The 17,669-nt window shown below is 42.3% G+C and overlaps 1 protein-coding gene across 4 annotated transcripts; it reads left to right on the forward strand.

The window, feature by feature from the left end:
- Window positions 1-3: 3 nt before the first annotated feature.
- PRPF4 (pre-mRNA processing factor 4) lies at window positions 4-16,171 on the forward strand. 4 transcript variants are annotated; one of them, XM_058523811.1, is made up of 14 exons: window positions 4-132; window positions 984-1,164; window positions 2,863-3,049; window positions 5,601-5,688; window positions 6,116-6,195; window positions 6,371-6,464; window positions 6,965-7,059; window positions 8,114-8,172; window positions 8,633-8,756; window positions 10,651-10,740; window positions 12,943-13,065; window positions 13,174-13,281; window positions 13,372-13,490; window positions 14,015-16,171. In XM_058523811.1, the coding sequence occupies exons 1-14, from the start codon at window positions 85-87 to the stop codon at window positions 14,206-14,208; spliced, it is 1,590 nt and encodes a 529-aa protein (XP_058379794.1). In that variant the 5' UTR covers window positions 4-84; the 3' UTR covers window positions 14,209-16,171. The 4 variants fall into 4 exon arrangements, with proteins under 4 accessions (XP_058379794.1, XP_058379795.1, XP_058379796.1 ...); XM_058523812.1 differs by having other exon boundaries at window positions 987-1,164; XM_058523813.1 differs by lacking the exon at window positions 4-132 and adding an exon at window positions 158-254.
- The last annotated feature ends 1,498 nt before the right edge of the window (window positions 16,172-17,669 follow it).

A 17,669-nucleotide genomic window follows, 5' to 3' on the forward strand; every position in this document is an offset into this window, starting at 1 on the left:
CCTCGTCCTCCGCGTGCTTTCCTCGGAGGACTACAAGCCACGCCTCTCGACGCGCCCAGAATCTGTCCTACTACGACTCCCGTCATGCTCCACGCCGCCCACGATGCTGCGCCGGCTGTCGGCCCACTTCCGGTAGGTGACGCAGTTCCGCTTTGCTGGGCGCGCGGTGGACGGTCTGAAACGTAGAGGTCGAGTTTCGCTGGGGCTTCGCGGCTCCAGAGCTCGGCATGGCTTCCTCACGAGCCTCCTCCACGGTACAGAGCTCAGCTCACTCTGGCAGGGAGCGCCGAGGGGTGGGGAGTCCAGCGGGATGGGGCCGTTAGGGAACGGGCTAGGCGGTGGAGGTGTGAGGAGGAGCAGCGTGTTCCCGATCCCTCAGCGCTTTCATGCGCTTTAGCTTATTTGCATCACTCGCTACACCCGCGAACGGTAAATATCTCTTCCCACGGGTCCAAAAACGCAGCTCTGAAAGGGAGGACGTAGTGCCTTGGCCGAGATGTATGTCCGTGTCAGACCTCTTAATTGTAATGAGGCCTTCTTTCTTCCTATCTACAGCCTGACGTCTGAAAACGTTTGAAGTGTATAGACCAGCATCTTTGTAACTTGTTTCCCCCTTACATCGCCTTGGCTATTTCAGTTATCCTTGATATTTCCCCTGTGATGAGCAATAACCCTGGAAGTGTCGTAAAACCGCAGAAGACATTGCACTTCCAACAGAATGAAGTAAACGTGTTTAAAAGCAAACCTTTGATAGGAAAATCACCAAGAGAAATGCACGAGTATCCTCAACTTCTTCCTGTCTGCAAAACTTAAGTGATTGAGAAACACCCCCCTCAATCAGTGAAAACGCATCTTAAGGTGTCCAACTTGTCGTTTCCGTTCGGGAAGAAATAGGACTGACGCTCAGGATGAGCCTCATCCTTTGGGGAAGGCCGGTAAATTGCTAAGGTGAAGCCTTAGGTTAATCCAGGTCTTTGATTTAGCAGGCGACCAAAACTAAGGCACCTGATGACTTAGTCGCTCCTGTTGTGAAGAAGCCACACATCTATTATGGAAGTTTGGAAGAGAAGGAGAGGGAGCGTCTGGCCAAAGGAGAGTCTGGGATTTTGGGAAAAGAAGGACTTAAAGCAGGAATTGAAGCAGGAAATATTAACATAACCTCTGGTAAGATGCAAATTGTGAGTCCATGTTTACCTTTGGTGCTCAACTTTTCTGTAATGAATACCTTCCTAAACTTAGATATCACTAGTTTTATAGTGTCATAAAATTGCAGTTTTAAACTTGCATCTGTGTAAGGTTTTACTTTGCCTACCCCGCTTATCATCATCCAGAACGCCTTTTTCTTAAAACCTTTTATACAGTTTTTCTTCCGTGAATTGTTAGTAATTTTGTCAGGAGTTTATTCAGCGTGTATTTGGCTTCAAAGTGATTCCGTTTGTCTTCTGGAGATCTAGCATAGTTCTGGCATTGGTTTGGAGCTACTGTCGTTCATAATATTCTCCGTTTTTTTAGTTTTGCAATTACTTTTCCCTCAAAATGAAATGTTTTTTAAATTATATAAGTAATAGTTATTTTTATTTTGAAAAATATCAAACAATGTAGAATTGTGAAGTATAAAATCCTGTAATGCTTATTAATTGGGTGTATATCTTTCTGAGAATTTAATAAAGCTATGAAAATGTATAATTTTTTTCCATAAATGAAACCATGATATACAAATAGTTTTGTAACTTGTATTTTATACTCTATGTACTATTGAGGATATCTTTCCATGTCAGTAACTGGTGGCCTACTGTATTTTTAAAATAAAATTATACATGTTTGTCATAAATTCAGACAGTACAGAATGGTATAAAATGAAAAGATTTCTTTGCAGAAAGGATCTCTTTCAGGTTTCTCATTGATCCTCCTACACATTTTCTTTTCTATACACATGCACTTTACAGACATTTTTAACCATTTATGCTGTTTTTAAACATAACTGCATCACCGCTGTTCTTCTCATTTTTCATCCAAATGCTTGTATTTGGTGTGAGTTTTAAAACTAGCTGCTAGAGGGGCCGGCCCCGTGACTTAGCGGTTAAGTGCTCGCGCTCCGCTACTGACGGCCCGCATTCAGATCTCGGGTGCGCACCGACGCACTGCTTGTCCAGCCATGCTGAGGCAGCGTCACACATGCAGCAACTAGAAGGATGTGCAAGTATGACATACAACTGTCTACTGGGGCTTTGGGGAGAAAAAGGGAGAAAAAGGAGGGGGAATGGCGATAGGTGTTAGCTCAGGACCAGTCTTCCTCAGCAAAAAAGAGGAGGATTGGCGTGGATGTTAGCTCAGGGCTGATCTTCCTCACAAAAAAAAAAAAAAAAAACCAGCTGCTAGATTATCCAAAAAGCCTTCGAGTCAAGGAATATCATTTTCATGGTAATTCTTTCTAGTTTACTAGTTTCATTTGTAAGTGTCCCGATACTGGGACTGTTTTAGAGAATAGCTTTGGCAATTGTTAAAACCGCATTTCTATTTTATCTTCTGGATAGAAGAGCCATTTAACTCATTTGCTAAAGATGCTCCGTACTCTTTCTCATCTCATGTAAGCTGTGTGTTTATATGGGTGTAAGGTTGCCAAATCAAACAACATGACTTGAACCATTTTCCTGCCTCTTAAAGCTGTATCATTTAATTTTCTGTGTTTGGCATAATTTAATAAACTGAGAAAGAGTAAACTATATCTATAAAGTGCTTAATAGATTAGACAGTTGACTTTCCCTAGTAGCATACACAGACTCTAATTGTGAGAAATTATTTCTTTTCCTCTATTTGAAGAAGATCTGGTGATTATGCTGATGTTTCCTGTTCTTTTTATAGGAGAAGTGTTTGAAATTGAAGAGCACATCAGTGAGCGACAGGCTGAAGTATTAGCCGAGTTTGAGAGAAGGAAGCGAGCCCGGCAAATCAACGTTTCCACAGATGACTCGGAGGTCAAGGCTTGCCTTCGGGCCTTGGGGGAGCCCATCACGCTTTTCGGAGAGGGTCCTGCTGAAAGAAGAGAAAGGTGCCCTTTCTAGATATTTACTCTTTTCTTTTTTTTTTTTTTTTGTGAGGAAGATCAGCCCTGAGCTAACATCCATGCCAATCCTCCTCTTTTTGCTGAGGAAGACCGGCCCTGAGCTAACACCTATTGCCAATCCTCCTCCTTTTTTTCCCTTTTTCTCCCCAAAGCCCCAGTAGATAGTTGCATGTCATAGTTGCACATCTTTCTAGTTGCTGTATGTGGGGCGCTGCCATAGCACGGCCGGACAAGCGGTGCATCGGTGCGTGCCCGGGATCCGAACCCGGGCCGCCAGCAGCAGAGCGCGCACACCTAACCGCTAAGCCACGGGGCCAGCCCCTACTCTTTTCTTTTTTAACCACAGGGTTCTAGTCCCAAATTTCAGTTGGTAATGTAGCTAAAACTTTAATAGAATGTCTCAGACAATGTTAACAGAATAGTTTAGCCCATAATCTGAGCCTTAAGCCAGTTTTTACTCTGCTACTAATTTGTCTTTATAAACTGTGAAGAAGGCGTTAACATGCTCCTTCCCCTCCCCAGTGTGGAATTTTGAGTTGGGTAAATGTTTGTTGAACTTTGAAAATTTAGACAACAAAGGCATTTCTTGTCAATGACGTAAAACATAGTGAGAAGTGTTTTTTGGATATTGTTGAAAAGGGCACTGTCCTCAGATAACGCTCCTCTTGTGATTTTAAAATTGCAGAATCTCTTTTTTTTTAAAGATTTTATTTATTTATTTTTGTTCCCCCCAAAGCCCCAGTAGATAGTTGTATGTCATAGCTGCACATCCTTCTAGTTGCTGTGTGTGGGACGCGGCCTCAGCATGGCCAGAGAAGCGGTGCGTCGGTGCGCGCCCGGGATCCGAACCTGGGCCGCCAGCAGCGGAGCGCGCACACCCAACCGCTAAGCCACGGGGCCGGGACCTCCAATGTGTCTTCTTTTCTCTGCCTCCATTGCTTTCACATTTAGACTGTTGTAATAGCTCCAAATGTGTTGTCTTGATTGCTTACTTAAAATCCTGCAGTGTCATCGTCTTTTATTTGGAGTAAAAAGCTCCTAATCCTGCTCTTCAGCCTCATCTTGTGCTACTCTTCCCCAGTTTACAAGGCTTAGTAGCCACAGTGGTCCTCCTGGAATGCGCAAGCTTTTTTTCTTTCTACTTAATTTTTCTCCTCTCTTTTGCTTTTAGGGCCTTTTTACTCTTTTGTTCTCAGCATAAATGCCGTCTCTAAGAAGCCTTTCCTAACACCTGACCCCTTGTAAAGTAAGCCCCTCCATTATTCTCTTTCATAGTGTGTTATTTTCTTAGTAACTCTTTCAAAGGGTATGCTTTTATTGTTGTTTATTGTTTATCTTCTCCAACAGCAAAGTTTGTCTTATTATTGTGTCCCTTAGATGAATGTCTTGAATCCCTACTGCCACTATCTTACTTCAGTCCACCATTGAGTCTTGGAGGGTTCCTGCGGTGGTTCACTGTCTTGATTTCCTTGCATTTATTCTTCTCTCTTCAGTCCACTCACCATACTTTTCCAAGGATCTTTCTCAAATGTAAACCCTCCTTAACCATGGCATTAGGAGCTCTCTGTGACCTGGCGCCTACTTACATTTGCAGCCATATCCCTCACCAGCCCTTTTCTCGCGCTCCATGCTCCACCCATCCTGAACTATTTGTGATTCCAAGCTCAACATGCTTTTCTTAACCCCAGACCTTTACATTTGTTAATCCCTCTGCCCCAACTGTCCTTTCCCATTCTTGACTTACTAACCTGACTAACTGAGGACTCAGTTTAGGTAACACCTCCTCTGTGAAGCCTTCCCTGATCCACCTCCCTCCAAGCCTAGGTTAGGTTTCCTTTTATGTTCCCCTTAAGCATCCTCTACTTAACATTCTCATAATACTTAGTATAATGTACTCTAGGTTCCCTGTTACTTTCTGCACCACCTCCCCCCAACTATGCTACTTGAAATCAAGAACTATTTCTTCCTCATTGTTGTATACTTAGCGCCCGAGTCAGTATCTGGCACATTGTGGCATTGAGGGACGGTTGGCTCTCTTCACAGACCAAGTGATAGCAGTACTGGGGCTAGTTGACTCTAAATTGAATAGAGTAATTCCTTATAGTTCTATTTAGGGAATCTTCAAATAAAAAAGATTGAGTGAGGGCTGGCCCTGTGGCTTAGCGGTTAAGTGCGTGCGCTCTGCTGCTGGCGGCTAGGGTTCGGATCCCGGGCGCACACCGACACACCGCTTCTCCAGCCATGCTGAGGCCGCGTCCCACATACAGCAACTAGAAGGATGTGCAGCTATGACATACAACTATCTACTGGGGCTTTGGGGGGAAAATAAATAAATAAATAAAATCTTTTAAAAAAAAAAAAAAGATTGAGTGAAAGAAATCACACTGGAGGTTGAGGCGTGACAGCTTGACTCTTGAAGGCTGCTTGGGGTTTGAATGGTGAGAGAGTAGGAGATGCTTACTCTCTTCTTAGATGTCCTTTTCACAGTCTCATCTCAACTCTGTTTAAATTTTGATTTTTTTTGTTGTTGTTATAGGTTAAGAAATATCCTCTCAGTGGTTGGTACTGATGCCTTAAAAAAGACCAAAAAAGATGATGAGAAATCTAAGAAGTCCAAAGAGGAGGTAAAATATGCCTTTAGTTTCATAGTATAGACATGAAGGAAATGAGAGACTAGTTCTCTCATTTTCTCTTTCCAGTGGTTTGCTTTGCTAGGATGAGGGAGGAAATGTTTTTGAAGACTCTACCTTTTAGGAGTAGTTGTTGGCAATAATTTGTGGTTCCTGTGTAGGTATAAATGGAGATTAGGGAGTTTCCCGTTCAGGAGAGAGAGAACCATTGGCGTTCTTGGTGTAATTTTGAACACGGAACCAGAATCTATTCAGTAAGACCTCACAGAAAGAAACGCTGTAGAAAGCACATATCCCTGATTTCATCCTATTACTGAACTAATTCGCCCTTTTTCTGGGCAGGTACAATAGGGTATTGACAGCTATGAGAGGAGCAGGGATGCTGCAGACTTAACGTTTCTGCTCTTATTTTAACTTTCAGTATCAGCAAACCTGGTACCATGAAGGACCAAACAGCCTGAAGGTTGCTAGACTGTGGATTGCTAATTATTCACTGCCCAGGTAAGGAGAACCTCTAGAAGGAGAAAGAAGCATGTTTTTTCTTGTTTCCTCTTAAGGACTGAAGATCTGCTTTATAATGACTGTGGTTGTAAAATGAAATTGAGTGGTAGAGATACTTGTGTAGACCCTTATCTACAACCCATTTGCTCATGGTAATCATGTTTTTATGTCACAGAGCAATGAAACGCTTGGAAGAGGCCCGTCTCCATAAAGAGATTCCTGAGACAACCAGGACCTCCCAGATGCAAGAGCTGCACAAGTCTCTCCGGGTAAGATGCTCTCAGCAATTATCCACTGTCTTAAAGGTTCTTAAATATTTATTAGATTTTCTGCTTTGACCCGCCTCTAGGAAGGTAAAGGCAGCTATAATTATTTGTCTGCACTTACACTGTTGCCATTTGGGAGGAGCCACCAGTGAAGGTGGCAGGAATCTGCTGTATTTTGTACTCAGCAGAGGCCTATGGTTCTGCTCTTTAATTCTTCTTTTTAATATGTCAAAGCTATACTTTAGATCTCTCCACGCTTTTCCTGTTTATATTTAGCTGACACAGAAGCTAGTGGTTCTAAGACTAGAAGACAGCATGCTGGAGTTCTAGATGAGCCTTGACTCCATTCATTCATCAATATAAGTGTCTCCTAACAAAAATAGTATAAAAGAATCTTGAGTTGATTAAAACTGTAAAGTTGCTTTTTTATGGTGGAAAAGCCAAGAAACTCTTGGATTAGCCTATTAATGATCACGTTTATCTTTCTTTTTTTTGTCTTTAAGTCTTTGAATAATTTTTGCAGTCAGATTGGGGATGATCGGCCTATCTCCTACTGTCACTTTAGTCCCAATTCCAAAATGCTGGCCACAGCTTGCTGGTAAGTCCCATGTTACAGTGACTTTTTTTCCTAAATGGGGGACTGTTCACAAGAGACCCCAGAGATCCATGACATGTAGCAGTCTGTCGTGTTCTTGACACTAGCAATTTGGAATGGGTCATACAGTCGGCTTATAGACTGACTACTATCCACACCTGAATATAGCTTTCCTTTTTTGGTTGTGTGACCTAGGCGAGATACTTCATCTCTGCCGGCTTCAGTTTCCTCATCTGTAAGTAGGATGAGATAATGTCAGTAAAGCATTTTGCCTTCATAATGCCTGGTATGTGGTAAGGACTCAGTAAACATAATATAAATTAGTGTTTTTATCTTTATTTTTAGTTATTTTTATTTATTTTCTACTTACCACCACATATGCAGAAAACTCTTAGGTTGTGATAACTTTGTTGTTTTGTTCTATTTAGTTATTGAGTTAGTTTTGTGGGACCTGGCCTCTAGTCAGGGGGAACTTCCCTACATTATATTCACGAGAACTACTTGACTAGGCAGAAATTGAGACTGGTTCAGGAGAAAGCCTGTCCCTCTACCTCCCCAAGCTTCAGTTACCTTCATTTTAAAGTAGAAATGATCGTTCCTGCTTTCTGTACCTCACAGGTCTGTTATAAGGATTATTTGAGATGATAGATAAAAAAGTAATTGGTTGGAAATTTTCCAGAATAAGTCTTTTTAAAAAATTTACTTTGTAAGCAGTAAAATGCTATTCATGTTTAGGGAGATAGTGTCATTATTAATATTACTATTATTAGATAGTTTAATTTGTCCTACCTTCCTTCACAAATTGATCCAAAAGTTGAGGAGAAGAGCAACTTGTGCTATATTAATTATAGTCCATTGGAGGCCTCTGGTTGCTTGAAACCTGGTTGTAGCTTTCTCCTGTTACCTTTCAAATGATAAGCCTTTTACTTTTATTTTTCTGTCTGCCGCTGTAAAGTTTATTGGGGGTGAGAAGAGATTGTCCTTTAGTAATGTTACCAAGGTACCTTTTCCTTCCCAGAGCAACCCTGGCTGAGATGCTTTCCTTTGTATTTGATAGGAGTGGGCTTTGCAAGCTCTGGTCTGTTCCTGATTGCAACCTTCTTCACACTCTTCGAGGTGAGTTGGAATCTTGTTTAAATCTCAGTCTTTTTCCCAGTGTGAACTCTGTCAAGGAGTAAAACTGTAAAACTCTGCCTGACTCGCAGATCCAGTACATGCAAGGTTAAATCTTGATTTGACGTGACTTGGTTTGGTTTTCTCTGACTGCAAGGCTGGAAGATGATAACGTCATACACATACCACTTTTCTCCCAGGTCCAGCCCCACTCTGGCATTTTACAATCCCTAAATCAAAAAACAAAGTGTGTTTGTGTTTTGGTTTTTTTAACGTAATTTAAATATTAGTTTAAATTAAAATAGTTCATTTTTTTAAGTAGTCAAATAGTTACTTTAATATTATTCTTTGTATGTCCACATGTTCTCTAATATATGTCTACATTATTCCTCATAGTCTGTGTTTGCACATAAGTTATAAGGGGGCAGGAGCTCTTTAACTTTCATCTCTTAAACTCTTTCAGGCCATAACACAAATGTAGGAGCAATTGTATTCCATCCGAAATCCACTGTCTCCTTGGACCAAAAAGATGTCAATCTGGCCTCCTGTGCTGCTGATGGTTCTGTGAAGCTTTGGAGCCTTGACAGGTGACTATTACTACTGTTCTGTCCATACTGCGGTCACTGAATTAAATAGGTGATTGGCCCTTGGGAGTTGAAAAAACTGGCGTTTAACCCCAGAGATGCTGTAAGAGTCAAAGTATAACTTGGACTAAAAACAGAATGGAGGAGGGCCGGCCCCGTGGCGTAGCGGTTAAGTGCGAGTGCTCCGCTGCTGGCAGCCCGGGTTCGGATCCCAGGCGTGTACCCACGCACCACTTGTCAGGCCATGCTGTGGCAGTGTCCCACATGAAGTGGAGGAAGGTCGGCATGGGTGTTAGCTCAGGGCTAGTCTTCCTCAGCAAAAAGAGGAGGATTGGTGTGGATGTTAGGTCAGGGCTGATCTTCCTCAAAACAAACACAGAATGGAGGATTTCTTTTTCTTTTTCTTTTTCTTTTTGAGGAAGATTGGCCCTGAGCTAACATCTGTTGTCAGTCTTCCTCTTTTCTTTCCCTTTTTTCTCTCCAAAGCCCCAGTACATTGTTTTATATCATAGTTGTAGAGTTGTAGCTCTTCTATGTGGGACGCAGCCTCAGCATGGCTTGATGAGCTGTGAGTAGGTCTGTGCCCAAGATCCGAACCGGCGAACCCCAGGCCACCGAAGCAGAATGCGCAAATTTAACCACTACACCACCGGGCCTGCCTGCTGGAGGATTTCTTTCTTAGACCTTTTCTCACCAGAGGAGTTGTCAGGTCTTTCTTATTTGTTAACTTTGGACCTTGATTTTTGCCTGCAACGTAGTGGCCACTGTTTCCCGGCTCCAGTTGTTCTGGAAAGATCCATTCTACCTCCTATGCAATGGATTTGATGTTGGAAATTGACTAAAGATAATATTCCTGGCAGCACGTTGGTTCTTAGCAAACAGCCACAGGGGAGAGGAAAGTGAGGTCTATCTGGCAATATTGCCAAGGAAGAGATGTCTCCTCCCAGCAGCGTCATCCTTTACCTAGACTATTTTCCAATTACAACTTTTTTTTTTTTACGTGTTTGTGATTATTGTTTTCTGAGAAATTTTTGGAAGCACCTTGTTGGCTAAAAGACATCTGAATTCAGTTACTTAGTTTTCTTTCTTTAGGAAAGCGCGTGAGGCTGTTATTCCAGGGTTTTGTGAAGAGCTAATTAGTGTCTCCACTCTGGCAGACAAGGGCTTACCTGTGAGCGCAGCAAGTTTTAATTGGCCTTGGTAATACTTAGCGGTATTTGTTCCCCTAGGACTTCGATTAGTTCTGTGTACGCACATTGACAAAGTTCCCTTTTTAATTGCCCTCTTTAGGGTTCATGTTTATTTCCTCTCGCTGGTGTTTCAGATCTTCTTTCTGTGGTTGCTGTGCAGTAGAATTGAATGGCCACCAGACGGAAGCTAAGTGTCTGTCTATTTAGGAGTTCCTTTTTCCATGCAGATCCTGAACAAGCTAAAGTTTGAGAAAGGTTTATCTATAATCCACTTGAACCAAAACTGTGATTTCTGTAGCCTCACATCTCTATGAAAGTGTATTTTCTTTCTAGAATCCCAGCACTGCTTTGATGCAGAGAGACTATTTTGCTTCTCAGGCTAGAGTATTTTGTTTTTCTCTAATCCTAAGTAGTGTATAGCATTAAGAGTTTATTAAGTTTTTGAATTGAGGCAGAAAGACAGTGTTTATTGAAGTGCTGTGGACGGTTTTGCCCTGAGGGCACATGAAATAGTCCCAAATCTTTTAAAACCTTGAGGAGAGACTTAAATTATTATTAGCCCTAAAGTTTTAACAAATTACAAGTTTAGTTACAAGTTGGCTTCTCAGTGGTACAGAATGGGTGTGTCTCTGTCCAACAGTTAATAAATTCAATGAATATTTCCATGAGTATGAAATAGTTTAGTCACATGTTTGATTCCTTTTCAGTGATGAACCAGTGGCAGATATCGAAGGCCATACGGTGCGCGTGGCCCGTGTAATGTGGCATCCCTCAGGACGTTTCTTGGGCACCACCTGGTAAGCCATCCTGTTGCTGTTCTGTCTGTACCGCCTGTGGCCTCTTGTTAACCCTTTATGGCTTTCTGCCAGGTAAATTTTTAGAGCAAAGATCTTCAGGTCTTTTCTTGGACTGCACTGAGTGAGAATCAGAAGAGTATGTGGCATAGTGAGGGCTTAAGCATGTTTGCTTGTAAATTGAAGTTAATCGAAATTTCAAAATCACTAATGGCCAGAAAACTAGGATTTTCACCCTTTCTTCTCTTTCTTGACCAATATTAGAGGTGTATATTTTTTTTTTGACTACACATTGTATTATCATCTTTCTGCTCACAAATCCATCTCCCTTTCTTGTTCTGCAAGTTCGTTGAGGCTAGAATCTGTTAAAGAACTTTTTAATTGTGGTATAATTTACTTGCAGTGGAATGGATTTATTTTCAGTGTGCAGTTCAGTTAGTCTTGACAGATGCATGCACTCACGTGACTCACATTCCTGTATTATTGAATTGTTTGTGCCGCAGTTTATTTATCCATTCTCTTACTGACGGACGCTTGGGCTGTTTCCAGGTTTTGGTTAGTCAGAGTAAAGCTACTATAAATATTCTTGTACAGTGCTTTTTGTGGACATGTTTTTCTTTCCTTTCTCTTGAATAAATACCTGGGAATGCAATTGTTAGGTCATAGGGTAGGTGTCTGTTTAACTTTTTAAAACTTCCAAGTGGTTTTCTAAAGTGGTTGTACCATTTTACATTCCCAAAATTTTGGTTGCTTCATATCCTTGCTAACATTTGGTGTTGTCAGTCTTATCATTTTGCCCAGTCTAGCAAATGTGTGTAGTGAAATCTCATGGTTTTCTTTCTTTCCTTTTTTTTTTTTTTTTGTGAGGAAGATTAGCCCTGAGCTAACATCTTTTGCCAATCCTCCTCTTTTTGCTGAGGAAGATTGGCCTTGAGCTCACATCCGTGCCCATCTTCCTCTACTTTATATGGGACACCGCCACAACATGGCTTGACAAGCAGTGCGTTGGTCTGCACCCGGGATCCGAACCTGCAAACCCCAGGCCGCTGAAGCGGAGCGCGTGCACTTAACTGCTGCGCCACCAGGCTGGCCCCTCATGGTTCTCAGTTTTATTACCCTAATGACTGTTGGTGTTGAGTACTTTCTCAGGTGCTTATTGACCATTAGTATATCCTCTTTTGTTCAGTGTCCAGGTACTTTGCCCACTTTTTTAATGAGTTTGTTTTGTTTCCATGCACATAGACAGTTCTCCAACCATTTATTGAAGAGACTCTCCCTTCCCTATAAAAATTGCTTTGGCACCCTCATTAAAAATCTTTTGAGGGGCCCGGCCTGGTGGCACCAGCGGTTAAGTGTGCATGCTCTGCTGCGGCGGCCCGGGGTTCACCAGTTCAGATCCTGGGCACGCACCGACACACCGCTTGGCAAGCCGTGCTATGGTGGTGTCCCATATAAAGTGGAGGAAGATGGGCACAGATGTTAGCCCAGGGCCAGTCTTCCTCAGCAAAAAGAGGAGGATTGGCAGATGTTAGCACAGGGCTGATCTCCTCACAAAAAAAAAAAAAAATCATTTGAGGGCCTGGCCCAGTGGTGTAGTGGTTTAAGTTCGCGTGCTCTGCTTCGGTGGCCTGGGGTTCGTGGGTTCAGATCCCAGCGCGAACCTACACACCACTCATCAAGCCATGCTGTGGCGGCATCCCACATACAAAAATAGAGGAAGATTGGCACAGATATTAGCTCAGGGCCAATCTTGCTCACCAAAAAAAAAAAAAAAAAAGTCATTTGACCATATAGTCGTGGGTCTATTCTATTCCATTGATCTGTTTGTTTATGACTGATTTTTGTATCCCCGGCATCCAATTTAGGCCCCAATAAATGTATAGATGCTCAGTGAAAGAAAGGACATAACAATGGAATTGGGGACGAAAGAAGGCAGCAGACTCTTTGCTGGGCCATTCTGAGGGAATTCTGTTCTTCAGATAGCCACTAGAGTAGGTTTATGGGTGGTCCATGGTTTCCCTGTTAGCACCCAAGATAGATATGCTCAGTTGTTGAGACATTGTTTATGCCAGGAAAGGATTTCTTGTTAATATGGTCCTATGAATAGTTCAGAAGCACAACTTGAATTACAGCTATTGATAGTACCTTGCACATTGTAGGAAGTGAATAAATATCTGCTGGTTAATTGTCAGTTTGATTTCTTAGCTATGACCGCTCATGGCGCTTATGGGATTTGGAGGCTCAAGAGGAGATCCTGCATCAGGAAGGCCACAGCATGGGTGTGTATGACATTGCCTTCCATCAAGATGGCTCTTTGGCTGGCACTGGGTAAGGCTTCTTCCACATAGCCAGGGGCAGCTCAGTAGTCTCACCTTTTACCTACACCTGCTTCCACAGAGAACTGGATTCGAATGTTGATTTATATTCTCTTATCAGGGGACTGGATGCATTTGGTCGAGTTTGGGACCTGCGCACAGGACGTTGTATCATGTTCCTAGAAGGCCACCTGAAGGAAATCTATGGAATAAATTTCTCCCCCAATGGGTAAAACAACTCACTGAATGAGGGGCGGAGAGGGTTCTTGGTCAGAAAGTACTCTTCATTTCTGACTTTGATACTACCTCTGACCCACAGCTACCACATTGCCACTGGAAGTGGTGACAACACCTGCAAAGTGTGGGACCTTCGACAGCGGCGTTGCGTCTATACCATCCCCGCCCATCAAAACTTAGTGACTGGTGTCAAGTTTGAGCGTAAGCCTTCCTCCTGTTTTAAGCCTAATCACAAAACAGACAGATTGCATTCTGGGAATGCAGGCCAGGCTTTAGCTTAACTTGGAAATGGAACAAGAGAGAATTTGGACTCTGATGAAGGAGCAAATTATGATCTCCTTCCCTCCACCGTGTGTTCAGACAGAGCTATGGCACAGCATGCTTCTTGTTGCTAGGAAGTAAAGATGACTTCCCTGAGTGCTTTACTCATTTTTTTCTCCATGGAAGTTCTAAGCACTGAATCTGTAATATTCTGCACAGCTTGTCTATCAGGGAAAGAGCCAAAAAACCTTAATAATGTTACTTGTTTTCCTCAGTCTGCATGTAGATGTCCCTTTTTCCTGGAGGCCTAGAAGGAACATAAGTCAGAGTGTTGTTGGGTTTTTCTGCATGTGGAAATACCTTCTCTTTCGAAATAGTGTGTTCTAGCAGATTTTTGTGCTTTTATTTTCTTATGGTCTTGTGAATACTTGAATTCCTCAAGCAACTCCCCTTTTCTCTTGCAGCTATCCATGGGAATTTCTTGCTCACTGGTGCCTATGATAACACAGCCAAGATCTGGACCCACCCAGGCTGGTCCCCACTGAAGACTCTGGCTGGCCATGAAGGCAAAGTAATGGGCCTAGACATTTCTTCCGATGGGCAGCTCATAGCCACTTGCTCATATGACAGGACCTTCAAGCTCTGGATGGCTGAATAGGCAGGACCATGGAAAAAGGACTCTAACTTCAAGCTCTCCCTTAGAAGCCGTTTTCAAAAGAAAGGAATTCATGTGTTTTGTTCTATCATGTTTTTTGCCAGTTACCATGTATAGCCCCATAGTAGAATTGGATTTCCATGTCAGCCCCCACTCCAGGGAGGCAGCCCAGTCCCTGGGTGTTGGTGAACCCCTTTCATGGTTGAAATTTTAATTTTCATTTTCAAGCCCTGCCACGAACTGTGTAGACATTATTTTTATTAATCTTTTGTTTGAATGCCCTATTGCCTCTCTCACAGCACTCAGGATTGTGACTGGCTCCATTTTTATTTCTTGAAACTTGGCTTCCCTTTACATGGTACGTGCTTCAGGACTACCTATGATCCACAAAGCAAGGCGACTGGACTGCAGTCTGGAAGCCTTGAGTAAAGAGGCACATCTCCCCACGCACTGGTTACATAATGCCTGGCAGAGCGAGAACCTCTCCTCCACCTTGAGACTTGGGGGGTGAAGAGGTAAACCACAGGTCTGCTCAGGGTGATGCAGGAAAGAAGATTTGACCTCTTCCTGTTGAGTTCACTTGGAATGCTGACAGCATCAGGAAGCTCAGAACTGAACATTTGCTTTATCTGAAAATGTCTTCCATTCTGCTTTGAAGTTTGGCATCCTTCATGTTACCCCAAAGCTAGGTCATTGTGTCAAGATTCAGTGAAATTTCTGGAAAGCAAACATGATGTCTCTATTGTGCAACTTCCTTTCTATTGCTTCTTTAAAGGATGTACCCTTTGTGTCAGGGTAAATGTGGAAAAAGTCCCTGATGGGTATTTCTAAATAGAAACTTTTTCTTCTTTTTTTACATAGTTGCTACAGAGTAAATCCTGTTATAAAAACTGCCCTTTAAAGAATTATTTTGTAAAGCATTTTCTGAGTCTTAGTCATTGGTTCATAGAGGTCCCTTTTTTTGGTTTGAGATATAACAAATCTCAAATTGGCTTAACTCCAGTTTCTATCTCTTTAATAAGCACTCTCAATAATGTTTTTAATTTTTTTTATTTTATTTTTTTTGTGTGTGAGGAAGATCAGCCCTGAGCTAACATCCATGCTAATCCTCCTCTTTTTGCTGAGGAAGACCGGCCATCTGTTGCCAATCCTCCTCCTTTTCATTTTTTCCCCAAAGACCCAGTAGATAGTTGTATGTCATAGTTGTACAACCTTCTAGTTGCTGTATGTGGGACGCGGCCTCAGCATGGCTGGAGAAACGGTGCATCCGTGCGCTCCCGGGATCCAAACCCAGGCCGCCAGTAGCGGAGCACGCACACTTAACCGCTGAGCCACGGGGCCGGCCCTTCAATAATGTTTTTTAAACAGAGAAGGCTGTTGCATTGTGGGCTAGACTACCAGTGAACTGTATCTAGACTTTAATTCTCATTGGCCATGCAGAGGTGACCTTAGGCTCTTTCCATCCCAAATATGCAACCACCAACCTCTGAGAGTGTACAGTAAATTCACACAAAAATACAGGGATTTGGAAGAAGAAAGGATTGTGGAGAGAATTCAAGAAGGGCTTATATGGTGGCTTGTTCTTGAACGTTCAAAACACTTTTCATTCACTGTTCTGGAGAGGCTGAGAGTGGCTTTGTCTAGCTCTATTCTGCAAACTATGGATGTGTGATATATAGGTAAATATTCTGTTTAATCTGGTTCCAATTACAACTAAATAGTCGCATATCTTGTATACCTATTAAGCAGAATTCTCAGCTCTACCCTCTGGTGGGCTCTTCACTATTTAAGTATTAATTGGCTCTATTTCCTCCATAGTTGGCCATGAAAAGAAATTATTTTTCATTACTCCCTTGTAGTATGTGTAAACTAATACTGAACATTAGTGTATTAGCATGCAATTTGGGTATAGTGTGATAACAGAAGTTTTCAGTTTTTCAAGTTTAAATTTTACTATTCTGCTAAACTTGTCTTTTTTTTTTTTTTTTTTGGTGGTTGTTCCAAGGAATTTAGAGGTTAACGACTGGGTAAAAACATTTCACCTAAGCCTTTGACAAAATGTAAATCTTGTTTGGAATATACATTTCTTCACTGGAAATATTGTAAGAAAGCAGTTAGCTGAGGGGCATAAACCATGGGTGGCATTTCATGATAATGTAGAAATAAATATAACCGCCACTTAACAGGACACTTACTCTCTGCCTAGACACTGTGCCAGGCTCATGGAGATAGCTCGGTTAATCCTTATAGTCTTATGAGTTAATTATTGTTCCCTTTTACAGACAAAACTGAAGCTCAAAGAAGTTAAGTAACTTGCTCAAGGTTACCCAGTTAGTAAGTGGTGGAAGCTGGTGTGTCTGTCCATGACCCTGTGAAAAGATTTCATAAGGCCTTTCCTGAGCATGTAGACAAAAAGACCAGTCCAGCCAGCATGGCCTGTACAGCATGTTTCCTGGACAAAGCCTGAGCTTTTTAACTGTTCCACCTTTATACTGCCCTTTTGACAGGTCACTGCATCTCTTGGTCTGACTTCATGCCAAAGCGAGTTAGTAATGTCACCACTTCTACTTCATGTAGTGTTATTCGACAAGAAACTATTTGCATTTTGGGATTGATGATATTTTGTTGCGTGGAACTGTCGTAAGCACTGCAGCCTGTTTTAGCGTCCCTGACCTCTGGAGGACTAAAAGCCAGCACAGCCCACCCTCTTCACTGGAGTTCCAAAGATGCTCCCAGACATTTGCAAAGGCCCCCTGGGAGAATGGCACTGCCCCAAGGTTAGAACTAGTGACTGTGAAAAGAGGAGATGCTGTAAAGTTAAGTATATCCTTCCCTATCCAAAAAACCTCAAATCTGTCTTTCTCATTTGGATGGTGTATCAGCCACTTCAAGAGTGTGAGTTCTATTTCGACTGAAAGTCCTCCACGCCTTACTAGCCGCATGACCTTGAATGAGGCAGCCTAACTTGAGGAGTCTTAGCTTCATCTGAACGTGGTGAGATCACTGCCTAACTTACTTGCCACAAGGTTAAGGAGCAAAGATGTGTCAGTGGGGAGAGGTCGAGTCCCAGCTTTAGTGTAATTATCTTTGATGGCGCAAATGGAGAGGTAGGTGCTGGTCCCCTGGCGAGGTGTGTGGGTCTTTCCACTTTTGTAATGGAAAATTTTTTGTTCGCATTGGAACTTGAGAGCATTTGGTTTTACTAAACTTGAAATGTATGTCTTGGCTATTTTGGAATATCTTGTACATTAAGACCCCTAAGAATTAATAGAAGCTAGTTCCATTCAACTCACAAAGTGTTAGAGCAAATCAAAGTGACTCGGTGTCTGGCTTCTGAAAGCTTTTTCTACAAATTCAAAAAACTCAAAATGTTGTCTTTTCATAATTGTGATAGCGTTGTAACCACTTAGATTGTTTCAGAGCCCTGAGCCCCCAGGCAGTATTAAAACTGGGGAAGCAGAAAC

The sequence above is a fragment of the Diceros bicornis genome, chromosome 28, assembly GCF_020826845.1.
Source record: "Diceros bicornis minor isolate mBicDic1 chromosome 28, mDicBic1.mat.cur, whole genome shotgun sequence".
Taxonomy (NCBI): domain Eukaryota; kingdom Metazoa; phylum Chordata; class Mammalia; order Perissodactyla; family Rhinocerotidae; genus Diceros; species Diceros bicornis.

What these genes read in the sequence shown, in the direction of transcription:
- PRPF4 (XM_058523811.1), top strand. Translation starts at nt 85, where the DNA reads ATGCTCCACGCCGCCCACGATGCTGCGCCGGCTGTCGGCCCACTTCCG. An exon ending in AAGCTTTGGAGCCTTGACAG is followed by an intron (nt 8,757 to 10,650) that starts GTGACTATTACT and finishes ATTCCTTTTCAG; the next exon opens with TGATGAACCAGTGGCAGATA. An exon ending in GGCTCTTTGGCTGGCACTGG is followed by an intron (nt 13,066 to 13,173) that starts GTAAGGCTTCTT and finishes TTCTCTTATCAG; the next exon opens with GGGACTGGATGCATTTGGTC.